The sequence below is a fragment of the Protopterus annectens genome, chromosome 7.part0, assembly GCF_019279795.1.
Source record: "Protopterus annectens isolate FY-2018-M chromosome 7.part0, PAN1.0, whole genome shotgun sequence".
NCBI classification, from domain to species: Eukaryota; Metazoa; Chordata; order Ceratodontiformes; family Protopteridae; genus Protopterus; species Protopterus annectens.
The window spans coordinates 1,208,473,078-1,208,487,700 of NC_056739.1; the positions used below are offsets into that span (position 1 = coordinate 1,208,473,078).

The 14,623-nt window shown below is 36.8% G+C and overlaps 1 protein-coding gene across 2 annotated transcripts in view; it reads left to right on the forward strand.

The window, feature by feature from the left end:
- The window catches only part of LOC122806973, a 362,457-nt gene that overhangs the window by 238,616 nt on the left and 109,218 nt on the right, over positions 1-14,623 (forward strand). Inside the window, exons 5-6 of one of the 2 annotated variants that reach the window (XM_044077830.1) lie at positions 2,550-2,588; positions 6,081-6,266. In XM_044077830.1, coding sequence (XP_043933765.1) covers positions 2,550-2,588; positions 6,081-6,266 — 225 coding nt within the window. The remainder of the gene's footprint in view (positions 1-2,549; positions 2,589-6,080; positions 6,267-14,623) is intronic. The other variant, XM_044077831.1, reaches the window with a different exon arrangement.

Here is a 14,623-nt window from a genome sequence, read left to right on the forward strand (position 1 = left end):
TTTCCCAACTGTAGTGCGACCCTGGAGTTAGTATATATAGTAAGGGGGGTGTGAGGGGCACACAGCCCCCCACATATTTTAAATATTTTGAACTATATACATGGATACTTGCAATTCCAATATATTACTCTTTTCCGAACATAATATATACTTATACGCCCCCCACACCCCGCTTACTATATATACTAACTCCAGAGTCGCATTACAGTGGGGAAAAGGCCATATATAACTTTCAGTGAAATATGTTTCAGTGAATTGTGCTTTCAGTGATTTGTGTTCATTCATTTGAGTTTCAGTGAAATATGCATTTAGTGAAATGTCCTAGACCCATATATATATATATATATATATATATATATATATATATATACGCACACACACACACACACACACACACACACACACACACACACGCACGCACGCACGCACGCGCGCACACACACACACACACACACACACACATTGTGTGCACACATGCACATATGCAAAAGTGTGTGTGTGATTGTGTCTATAAGTATGACAGTATAAGATGTTGACAAGTGCTAGAATTTATTCTGAGAAGGAAGCCAGTTGCTGACTTCTGCATGCCATGTTTTCATCATGCGCTGTTACAGCATTTATGTCACACTGCTAAAATAACCACCAAATGCGAGGGGTAGAGATGAAACAATTCAAAGTTTAGCATAATAAAACTTTTAATAGCTGCTTTCATCATACAAATGATTTCCCAGTTATGTCACAGTGTCCTTCATAGTGGAAAGGTATTGGTTCTTATTTTGGCATAAGCACTGCAACACACTTACAGTCTTAAACTTGTCAAAAAGGTCAAATTCCAGATTAGCAAACATTCCATGCACTATATATAGATTATCTGTGTGCTGTGCATAAACATATAACTACATAACTATATATATATATATATATATATATATATATATATATATATATATATATATATATCTATATATATATATATCTATATATATATATATATACACACACACACACACACACACACACACACACACACACAAATAGCTTTTGCACAGGAATAAGTTTGTCAGACTGATGAACCTGTTTCAACACTGTAGGTCCTGAGATGCATTCAGAAGGTATAGCTAAATGTTCAGGTATGTTCTACCAAGAAAACATAAGGAAGATTGAGCTGTGCTGCATTGATACCAAAAATACTCAAATAAAATGTAAAAAATGGAAAAGTATTATAAATACAGAAAGATTGGGAAAAAAATCACAAAGTGCCAAAAAATTGTTTCTGCAGGGGTACTCATCCCTTTACACCCCTTTACTATGGAAGTTCTGCCTCAGCTCCTATCAGAATTGTGGGACCTGATGATGAGGCCCAACACTTTGAAAATAAAAAAAAAGAATATGAGTTACACATTTGTAAGCATTTTACAGGGCAGCTACACCCCCTATGCACCTTCTGATATGGGAGGGCTGCACCCTGTAAATCCTGTTACTTATATATACTAACCCTGAGACCACTGTACACTCTAGTTAGAAATGCACCAAGATACTGCAGTCTTAGAATTAATATATATTTCGCCTTTTTGGCTTTAATTTTCTCTGTTTTTAGGATTGCAATTACTGTCCTTAGACTATGAATTGGTATCCCCACTGTCCCATACCCCACTAAATATGTTTCTCCTTAGGACACACAGACTCAGAGATAAGGGACACACTAAAAAAAATCACCTTTTTTTGTTTACTTTGAGTGGCCCAGCTTTGGAGACAGCATCAAATCCACTGGAAAGTTCTACAGCTGACACAATGAAGTGTCAATACTCCAGGTCTTTGTTTAAAGACACACAGCTTTTTATTTGTCAGAAAATGGATCTCAACAAACTGTAGTGCTCCCTCTGCCAGTTTATACTATGTCCAGAGTTTAGGATAGTGATCCCTCTAATTCTTTTTGTAATACCATACTAGGTCGGAGCAAAAGTGGTACAGTCAACACCTCAGAAGAGTTACAAATCAGCTACAAGTGCAGTAACAGCACTCTGTTAAGCAATCATAGCTAATATCATATCTGCTTAAATGAATTGGTTTATTTGTACGTGAATGACCTTTGTAACTATAGCAAGGAGCTAGTGTAACCTGTTTGCCAAAGTTTAATCTTTATGGGGGGAGGGGGTCAACTTCTGGTTGAGGGACTTACAACTTTGGCCAGTTAACCTAGCTGTAGGTCTGCCTCTTGGATTCAGACATCAATCAAGGTATGCCCAGAAAAGTTTGCTCATTTCCTGATTTGCATACATCACCCCAGCAAGCTTGTCTTGGAAATGCAGTCATTGCAGTTGCAATATTTATCTCAGGACAGCTCCTTGTCAAGCATGAACTGTTTCACAATCTAGGTTATCTTTTTTCATTACTTACTTTGTCCGAAAGTACTCAGATTTTGCACATATTTATATTAATTATATCTATATTTATTGTAAACATTTCCAGTTTTACTTAATTCGAGATAAACTACTAATTGTACAACAAAAAAAAAAACTTATTTTGTTTTACTATATTCTCTCAAACAGGTACTATGAGTAAACCACTTCCTGTGGTACCACCACCAGGTAAGTCCTGTACCATTTAAAAACATACATGTTGTGCTTTCATTTCCATACTAGTTTATCAATAATTATTAATAAAGTTCATTAGAACAAAATAAATGCATTTTAAAAGTTGTAAAGTTGCAATATAGCAAAATATTCTGCTTCTATATTTGTCATAACTTAAAATGGTGGACTAGTTTTATGTGTGTGTTGTCAAAATGTCACAAACATGCACGCACACACACACACACATATGCAAGTGCATGCATGCGCAGACACATATACAAGCATGTGTGCATGTGTGTATGTATATATATATATATATATATATATATATATATATATATATATATATATATATAGTCACACAGACAAACCATTTAGTAACAACTGCAAGAAAAAACTAGTCAAGCTAGAGTTTTCACTGTGCGATACCTAAACCACCTGTAATCGAGGCCCATATAGCTGAAACGCTTGATGTCCTTAAGAGGTCATTTGTATATATCACATGGACCTCTATTATATTACTACAGGAGGTTTAAGGTATCACACAGTGAAACCTCTAAAAACTCAAGTTTTTTTTATATGTGTGTGTGTGTGTGTGTGTGTGTGTGTGTGTGTGTGTGTGTGTGTGTGTGTGTGTGTGTGTATATATATATATATATATATATATATATGGGTCTAGGACATTTCACTGAATGCACATTTCCCTGAAACTCAAATTAGTGTGCACTTTTCACTGAAAGCTCAATTCACTGAAACACATTTCACTGAAAGTTATATATTGCCTTTTCCCAACTGTAGTGCGACCCTGGAGTTAGTATATATAGTAAGGGGGGGTGTGGGGGGCACACAGCCCCCCACATATTTTAAATATTTTGAACTATATACATGGATACTTGCAATTCCGATATATTACTCTTTTCCGAACATAATATATACTTATACGCCCCCCCCACACCCCGCTTACTATATATACTAACTCCAGAGTCGCATTACAGTGGGGAAAAGGCCATATATAACTTTCAGTGAAATGTGTTTCAGTGAATTGTGCTTTCAGTGATTTGTGTTCATTCATTTGAGTTTCAGTGAAATATGCATTTAGTGAAATGTCCTAGACCCATATATATATATATATATATATATATACACACACACACACACACACACACACACGCACGCACGCACGCACGCACACACACACACACACACACACACACACACACACACACACACATTGTGTGCACACATGCACATATGCAAAAGTGTGTGTGTGATTGTGTCTATAAGTATGACAGTATAAGATGTTGACAAGTGCTAGAATTTATTCTGAGAAGGAAGCCAGTTGCTGACTCCTGCATGCCATGTTTTCATCATGCGCTGTTACAGCATGTATGTCACACTGCTAAAATAACCACCAAATGCGAGGGGTAGAGATGAAACAATTCAAAGTTTAGCATAATAAAACTTTTAATAGCTGCTTTCATCATACAAATGATTTCCCAGTTATGTCACAGTGTCCTTCATAGTGGAAAGGTATTGGTTCTTATTTTGGCATAAGCACTGCAACACACTTACAGTCTTAAACTTGTCAAAAAGGTCAAATTCCAGATTAGCAAACATTCCATGCACTATATATAGATTATCTGTGTGCTGTGCATAAACATATAACTACATAACTATATATATATATATATATATATATATATATACACACACACACACACACACACACACACACACACACACACACACACATGTAAGTGTGTGTTTATGCATACATACATTTACTTACACACACACACACACACACACACACACACACACACACACACACACACACATTAAAGCAATCGCTGTATCTGTGTGTGAGTGTTTGTCTCTCACTGAATTGAGCTAGATATATACAGGTTATATGTATTTATACATGGTTTGTGTCATTGATCTGCTTTCCTAGTCATGGAAGCCAATTCATTCAAATGGGTTTGAATAAGCAAACTTGGATGGAGTGGGAAGTAATTTTTTATTTATCTTTGCTTATATCTCTTTGACAAGCATTTGTCTCATTTGTGATGGCCTCACATAAGCGCAATCACAATGAATAAAAGTTCCCAAATGCAAATAGCATTCATGAGTAAAAAAAAATCACAGGGAGAAGCCAGCCTCACTACACAATCCAGTACCCCCACTACTTATATATACCAACTCAAGGCCGTACCATCACAGGGAAAGGGGTAAATTACTTGCATACTGGCAATCTATCTTTCCAATGAAAAGCCAGACAGTCACACAGTAAGCAACAGTACATACTTTAATAGGTTTCTACATGTAATGTTCTTAGAACAAGGTTTGACCAAACATAGACTGTAATGGAGTAGGGTTCTACATGAAATGGAAGTGGTGCAGTGAGACATGAGGGAGTTTTTTGTCACAGAATAAGGCAGAAATAGACCATAAGGAGTAATTTCTACAGTATTTGGAGATCTGATGCAAAAACGTAACCCCTCAGCATCCATAGTTTAAAATTGTTGGATATAAAGTATTGTATCAGCAGCGCTGTGTCACATGATTCCAGCCATACTTGTAGGCCTGAAGTCATAGCACACATCTGACTGCAGCATAGACATGTTATAGTGCTGTATATGCTGAGCAATCTTGCCCCAGCTGTTACTCTAGCCTGGCAATGTGAAAGATTTGATTTACTTATGCATGAATGCTTTTATCTGTTTGTTTGATAATTGAATAGATGAAGTGACCTAGTGTCTCTTCCTAGCTTTTAGGCAGGCAAAAACAAAATTAATATACACTATAGAAGTGCTGCATACCCAGAGCAAACATCAGTGTTGTTAACAGGTCTGTAAATAAAATGTTCAGTTGTATCACATATCAAAAAGATTAATATTCTGGCAAAGTACAACTACCCACTAATAGTTCTGTATCCCTAAGCACTAATAGTTATGTACACTTAAGCACTCATAGTTACACACAAAGCACCATAATAAGGTGAGCACCACTGAGCCTTAAATATTAGATGCAGGTCCAACTGTATTGCAAATTACACGTGAAAGTCAGCTTTTATAATTACATTACAGAGACAATTCCAAAGTAGAGGAGCAAAGGCAAAGTACAACCAGACATCCTGTGCTATGATCTGGGCATTAGCTAGCAAGCAGCACTGAATGAGATATGAAAATGATGACAAATGTGTATTTCAGAGAAGAATTCTCCAAAAAGCAATACTGCAGTGAATTGTAGGGTAACCAACAAAAAGACTGAATAAAATAATTTATTACCTCATCATAGATGAGACGCAGCAAAGGTATAGTTTTGTTGGAATGACTGTGAAAGGTGCTGGGAAAGAAAAATATGAAACTTACCAACAAACTGTAGATAGGCAGCTGGGCAGTCAAACAGGCATAGTAGTAGTAGCTAAATAAGAAATATATAGATATACAGATAGACTGAATGATGTGAAATATATTAATCTTGACATTATTGTGTATTCTAATACAGTTAAGCCACAGACACTTCATGGGATCCTATCCAAAAGAAAATTACCTGTGGTCGTTCGCCCTGCAAACCTGGTAATTTTTAAAGTGACAAACAATCCAAGAGCTGAAGAACATCGCGTAGACCACCTCACAATCTCACTCACATATCATCAAGAGTTTATTCTTGGGCATAGCATAACCAATGAAGGTGAGTGCCAGTCACCATTTAGGTCAGATCTTTATCATCTGGCTATGGAGGTAAGGTCAAGTATGAGTACAGAGCTAAAAAAGAACCTGAATACATAGCACATACTTACATGAATATTGATAAAAACACAATCACAACAACTACCATAATACAGAGACAACCTTACTAGTGTTTGTCTTTCAATCACTGATTAAGCAACCACTCCATTTTCAAAGGATATATAATTGGCAAGACAACCTTCCTTTTATATTCACCTTAAAATCTTTACCTGTCATAACTGTATGACATTTTGTTTTACCTTTGATTCATTTACTGGTATAAATCCTTTGCAAATATCCCTGTCATGTATAAGTCACATGTACAGTAATGGAGCTGTACATACATGACAGTAAAAGTGAACAATAAGACATTGTACATGTGTTTTAATTATGATGACAGACAGGAGTTATACTTTTGCAGAGGGCAGAGCACTGAAGATTAAGCAAATAATGCCTGAAAGGAAGTGCACTGCAGGGGTAATAACAGAACGCCCAAGCTGACATAATGCCTGACGCCACATGCTGAGGTCCTGCCCACAACTAAAAGGTCTGTTATTTCCCTGTAATTCCCACTTTGACATTATTACACTTAGAAAATGGCCACTCTGTTAAGTTTTGTAGTCATTTTATTGGTAGAGCATATATTTTGTGTTTTTATATTTTTTACATAAAAATACTTCCTCCGCCTAATGTTTCAAAGTTGGTGTAGGACATATTGTTATTGCTGGAAGCATTTTCCATCCAAAATTTAAGTTATGTAAGTATTTAATAATATCTACACACACACACACACACACACACACACACACACACACACACACACACACACACACACACACACACACACACACACACACTTATGCAGACGCATACATATATACAAGCACAGATAGATGCAGAGGCACAGACATACAGTCTGCCACACATATAGAGAAACTCAGATAGGTACACACACACACACACACACACACACACACACACACACACACACACACACACACACACACACACACAGCTATTTTGTTGATAATGTGTAGCTCAAACGTCTGTGATCAAATGAATGAATTAAAATATAAATAATACATGAATAATAGCCATTGTAATGTATTTTAGCTCACTGTTGTCAGATACAGAGAGTGCAAACTATTACAAGATGTATGCATAAGTCCTTTTAACTGCTGCTGGTTTTATTTGATTTAATTAGTAGGCTCCTAGGGTCATAGATAAGTTGTAGGCAATCAGTCTGTAGACCATTACAAATCTTTCCATTAACGTATCAAAGATGGTAGTACAAGTTAGGCTTGAGGAGAATTTGATGTTTCCCATCCAATTATGTAGGTTTGTCTTGAACTTTGGCTCAACATGATTGTCAATGCTGATGTGACACCCCAACCCCATGTGCAAAAATGGGAAAAAGGGTTGAGGATGGATGGCTGGATCTTGATAGTTGCAAGCGTGCATGTCTAAATAACATGAAGAAGAAGGAGATGTTTGTTCCAGAGGTGAGGGATACTTGGAATATGATTCTATCATGCCAATGTATCTTATTCATTTGTTGGTAAAGCTCTAGTTCCTCTGATACCTACAAACCTATTACTTATGATGCAAAGTACTATATTTCACAGATTAACTTTGGTATTTCACAAACTATTGGAGCATGGGAGGGTTCCTGAATGGTGGAAATGTTCATATGTATCATCTATTTACATGAAAGGAGATACAAATCAATTACAGAACTATAGACCAATTAGTCTAACCTCCCTATTTGGAAAGTGCTTTGAAAGCTGTTTATTGCATCTGATGACTAATTTGTGAATAATTTAGAGATCACCAAATGAAGTAAATCAGTGAACCCCGACAATCACCAAACAATTATGAAATCATGGTTCACAGATAGAATAATTGTCATGTCCCAACAGTAGTTAATCATCAAGGTTAAGCGCTTTCATCTACAGATCTTATTCTTAGGGAAGTGTACCAAATGTCCCAGTTTCTATGTGGGAAAAACTGATAGAAGGCTCAGGAACCGTATATATGACCATTTATACTGTATAAAAAGAAGGACAAGAATAATGCCTTATACAGACATTTGGAATCTAGTAGTAATTGTGATTCCTTTAGGTTCGCCATTCCAGATTTAGTTATGACCAGCTTAAGAGGGGGAAACATTAAGGCTAAACTGGGGGAGAAAGAAGTTAGGTGGCAAATTTTACTAAATGCAGTCAACCCCCCCAGGATTAAATGAATGTATCCCTACTAAACCCTTATTACAAGTATAATTTACCAAACAGTATGTTCATATTGATGTGTATAGTTTTCATACAATGTGTTTGGAGTTTTACAGAATTAATTATTTATATTATATGTTATATACCATGTATATTTTAATATAATTAATTTTTAATACATGACATTTAGTCTCACTACTCTTCCACTAGATATATGCAAGTACTGATATCTTAAGCCTTATAAATATTGTATATATTATATTATGTAGCAGTATTACATGTATTATTTATTCCTTCAATTAGATATTTTTTAGCTAAAGGTGTTTGTTAAGGAAGTATGTTTATGATACATTTATGATGTATGTTTTTAGCGTAATGTTTGAGTTGGATACATTTTAGATTTTAGCTTTTTAATATGTAATTATGTGGTTTAATCAATTAATGATGTTTTGAATTTGATTGGATGATAGAATATATTTAAATGACTGATTTGATACGGGCATTTGTTCTGATGAACTCTACGATCTGTAGATGAAAGCGCTTAACCTTGAATAAAGTGAAATTGCTGATTAACTACTGTTGGGACGTGACACTTATTCTATCTGTGAACCATTTTTTCATTCTTGTTTGGTAATATTATAGAGATATCAGACCTTGATTAGCATGGCATTTGTAAGGGGAGATCAACAGTGTGTAATTTAATATGTTTCTATGATTATATAACAGAAGCTTTAGACTTGGGTTTGTCTCCAGGTGCAATTTTCTTAGATCTTTCAAAGGCTTTTGACTGTTTAGCACACACATCTATCACGAAGTGTTTATGTAATCATGAAATAAACATGTGCATCATTTAGTGGATTGGAAACTGGTTAATGGGTAGAAAACTGAGTGTTAAGATTCAGAGTGCCTATTCAAACTATTTAGGCATAAAGTCTGGTGTCCCTCAGAGATCCACTTTGGGCCCAGACTTATTCAATTTAGTGGTGTCTACTTTTCCCGAGAATAAAAAGTATTGTATAGTAAACTATGCTGGTGATTGTAAGATTGCAAAAATCTTTAGATATTGACGAGTTAAATGAATATCTAAATTTCATCCGTTTATGGACTAAGGACATTGGCTTGCCCTTTAGCATAGAAAAGTATAAAGTCATGTGCTTTTCTAATAGAAGTAGTAAACAAGCCATTTATTTGATGGGTTTTGAATTAGAGGAAGTTAAGGAACATAAAGACTATGGAATACTGATCACATCTAATCAGTCTTTTAAACTTCACGTTGACTGAATAACAGCTAAAGCAACTAAATATATGGATTGTTGCTAAGAAATTTATCAGCTGGGGATGAAAGTGTATTAGTATTATTGTATAAAACGTTTGTGTTTATACTAGAGGACAGTTAAGGAGGTTAGAGGGAGTACAGAGAAAATTTACTAAAACAATTGTGAAACTTAGGTCCACAGAATATGGGTTATGATGTGAGACATTGAAACTCTTTACTTTTTTTGTAATAGATATATTCAAGCTAAATTAATTTTGACCTATAATATTTTTCATGATCCTGTCCTACAAATCATGTTTAATGTGGAAATGAATACTTGCACTAAAATGTACAAAGATAAAAATATGCAGTTTATAATGAAAATGGGGAATTATGTGAAGAGGGCTCATTACATCATTGTAAGATAACCAAACTATGGAATGGCATTCTATATTATGTCAAGCAATCTAAAAGATTGGAAATTTTTTAGAAAAATGTGGATATTTGGACAGGCAGAAAGGCCTATTTACCATCATTGGAGGAATCAGCATTTCTTGATGGCCGACTGGCTTAAAATGCTGTTTTTGAACTTATGAACTTATGAAATTAAACCTGGTATTCCAGGTACCATTTGTTTTATGAAGGAAGAGAAGGTCAAATAGGGCTGGACTTTCATGGCTCAAAAGGCTAGATATAGATCCTCACAGAGAAGTTGATAGGAAACAGAGTATAGAGAGAGGGATGTCAGTCTGTCCTGATAACTATTAATTCTGAGGCCACTGATCTTTTTAGTTAGGAACTTCTGATGTGTCTCAAGTTGAATTATATGTTTAGATAAATACATGCCAAAAGGGGCATTATATTCAATAATGTGCCTGATGAGATAGGCGTAAAGAGGAATTAGAACTTTGGAAATTAGACAAGCTGGATAAAAGGCTTCCTAACTACAGCAGAGCGATGATGGACAAAAGATAAGGAATTATCAAGAGTGCTTAGATCTCTTACAACAATGTCTGATTGGAAGGGTGTGCCACCTATATGGTATGATATGGGGAAATGTTTTGTTTACCAAAATTATACTACACTTTTTCACATTTAATTTGAGACCTTTGTCCTTGCACCATTTATTAATATGGTCAACCCATGCTGGAGCAATCGTGAGTCAATGGAAGATCGAATGGCAATTCCCAATTTACAGTTATCTGCAAACTTAGATAAACACAAGCCAGGAAGGTCTGTTTGCCTGAAAGTCAGAGAAATAGACTCCAAACAAGAGAGGACCTAACAATGAATCTTTCCTCCCTCACTATCCATGGATTTTTAAGAGTTAACAAGTAGAAATGAAATGGTGGCTAGAGTAGAATATTTCAGTCATAGTACATGGATTTCATGTCATGAAGAGGTGCAATTATTTTTTACCAAGCTCTACCAGTACACCAGTTCACCATTTTGGAATGTCAGGTATCCAGCAGAATTTACTGATCTTCCAAGTCTATTTTCTAAAATAATTTTATTATTCACAAAGAAGCTGTGGGAGTAGAATGTTGTAGGGATATCTTATAAATATAATGACTACATAAGCTGAAGTGAATAAAAAAATCAATATGAAATACACAAAACTGAAGATAATGATGACAAACGTACTTACATTCAGAAACTGTTGTCAAAGAACTTCAAAGACTTATGTTACTATACCATATTAGAAGATGATGTGATAGTTATAATACCAGATGTTTCATGGAGGCGAAGTCCTTTATCCATTTCTTCAAATAACTTGCAGCATATTACTCTTGGCCACTACAATACATCTTTAAACTATAAAGTAATTAAGAGTAAACATGAAACACTGACGTGTGGCCTACCAAACTAACAACCAAATTGGACAAAACTATACTGCATAGCAGATATATTAGAGTAAGATACGCTATATACTTCACATGTGTAATTCAGGCCATAAGCTATTTAAGTCTATAAACAACACCTACTTTTTTAAAGTCTTTTTTGCAAATGCTTTCAGTGTAAGCAACACTCTACAGTTTCCATTCATTTCAGAGCCCTAAATGCCTGGTCAACAGTATACCACAGAATTGCTGAGTTTGATTCCCTGTGTTTTTGCTTGAATACTCTGAGCAAGTCATTTGAGAAGACTAATGCTCTCATACATCCAAAAATGCAATTATGTCCAATTAACTTTACCTGGTAGAAATGAATAAATCAATTTCTTAGCCACTGTTTACTAGTATAAAAATTCCTTATGCATACTCCAAAAAATAAACTGTAACTCAAATAAAACCACAGTGAATTCTGAAACTTGCTTTTATATTTTAGACTGTTTTGCACCCCATCACCCTTTGTGAGCAGACTGTGCCCCCTCATCCCTTCTACTAATGTATGCTGACTCACTGATTACTGTTTCTCATAGTAGATTAGAATACACTGAGGAATGGCAGTCTTTGACTTAGTCTACATTCACACTTCCAGTTCCGCTAATATGAGAATTGCAGTTACAGCCCTTGAAATTTCAACAGGCATCCAACACAAGATCTGAGAATTGGGAGAGCCCACTGGAAGTTAATTTTTAATGCGACCAGTAAGTATACTAGGTAAATTATGGTGCACTCGGCAAGGCCCAGTGAAATGAAGCCTTGGGGCAAACCCTCGATATGTTAGAGGGATTATATCTCTTAGGTTGTCTTGGAATCTCTGCCAGAAGATCTCATAGGATGAGCTGGAGAGTATCACTAAGAACAGGAAAATCTGTCCTACTCTGCTCAGACTGGTACCAGCGTGACCTTAACTGGTATATCAATGTGACCTTAACTAGGACCTAGAGGCTAGAAAATGGACGGATATGTTAACGCTGCAAGATTTAAAACCAGTTCTAATTCTTTTCACTTGCTTCACAAATCACTTAGTAAGAAAATAGAAATAACTCAGTCTTTGTAGATGGCTCTAAGACCTCTGACATAACAGACAAAGAAAACTGAAAGAATGGAAATAAATCAGAAAAAGATAGAAAAGTAACAAATGTAGAGGAGTAGAAGCTATTATTCATACATAATTCTGAATAATGTAATGCTATATTAGTCATATGTTATATGTCATGGATCTAACCAAGACTGTGACATGTACATTCTAATGAACAAGTTATAAATCAGATCCGTTGGCACAGTAGCAGCTTCTATTATGTGCCACAGCTAGCTACCCCAACCTAAAGATGTAGCATAGCCCATTTTCTGTAACTGTCCTTGGTGGGCTATCTGCAGCCATTGCTAAATGCCAGAACCCCACAGCCACCCATGCAAGATGTTCCATATAGCATTGACTTTGCTCTGCCAAAACTCGTGCATCTTCTCCAACTGCCCCCCCATTCTGTAACTGCACTTAACACTCATGTATGTATATGTATATATGTAAGCAGTTAGCATAGAGGATTAAGGTTATAACAAGCTACTTCATAGGTTCATAGGTAGGTACTAGGCTATCTGCCCGAAGGCATTTATAAGCCTAGCCAGAATGTGTTGGCTTTCGTCGCCCCCTTAGATTAGTTCCCTGTACCTCTGTCCAGCAGATCCACTGAAGTGATTCCCTGGGGTAAACTTTCTGTTTCCCATCCACTAGTCAAGGTTTCTCTTGAAGAGTGTTAGTGAGGAGCTCTGCCTAATGTAGACAGGAATCTTGTTCCAAATCAAGGGAAGTCTCTGGGACAGGAATCTATCCCGCCAGCATGTCCTATTTATTGTTGTGGTGAGGTTTAGGTCCCTAGAGCTTGTGGCGCGAGGGGATATGGTTTTCTTTAGGTGGAGCATGTCCATCAATTCTGGGTTGGACATGGCCATGTATGTCAGGCAGAGATCACCACTGAGTAGGCGGTATGCAACTGAGTACAGCTGGAGTTTCTTCAGTCGAGCTGCATAGAGCATCTGTTTGAGGCCAGTGATCCTCTTGATGAGGTACTTCTGTGGCCTTTCCAGCTGTTGCAGGTATCTTGTAAGGTATATCCCAAATGGGGCGTTATACTCTATGATGGGCCTGATGAGTGATGAGTAGAGGGGCCCAATGACCTCTTTTGATCTGGATGCAAACCCTTTTGTGATTAGGTGGGCCACATAGAAGGATTGTCTAACCACTTTGGCAATGTGATTATCAAAGGAGAGTTTACTGTCTACTTGGGTCCCCAGATCCCTTATTATGTCTTCTGTATTTAGGGGACTACCACCTATGTGGTAGTTTGTGGGTACTTTGTTTTTTTAAAAGGGGAAGACTATGCACTTTTTGACATTTAGCTTGAGGCCATGATTTTGACACCAGGTATCCGTCTCAGTGAGATCCTTTTGGAGGATGTCTGTGTCAGCCGGAGAGTCAATTATAGTCCCTTGTTTGCAGTCGTCTGCAAACTTGGTCAGCCATAGTCCTCCTGTGCTTGCCTGTACCTCTGAGAAGTATATACTGAACAGGAGGGGTCCTAGGACTGAGCCCTGGGGAATGCCACTTGTAACCGGTTTGGAGACGGACCTAGCTCCCGCAACTCTCACAATGTGGGTTCTATCCGTGAGGCAGTTGGTAACCCATCTTGTGATGTAGGGGTTTATGTTCAGGCTGGTGAGCTTGTCTATAATACCAGAATGGGGAATGGTGTAGAAGGCCTTTGTGAGGTCTAGGTAGGCTGTGTGTACCACCTTTCCCTCATCTATTGCCTTGGTAACTGTCTCAAAGAAGTCCACCAGGTTCAGAAGGCATGATCTTCCCTTAACAAAGCCAAACTGGGTAGGGTCCAGTGTTTGGAGGTTCCCAATGTCTCTGTTAATGAGTTCCATGATGATGCACTCCATAGCC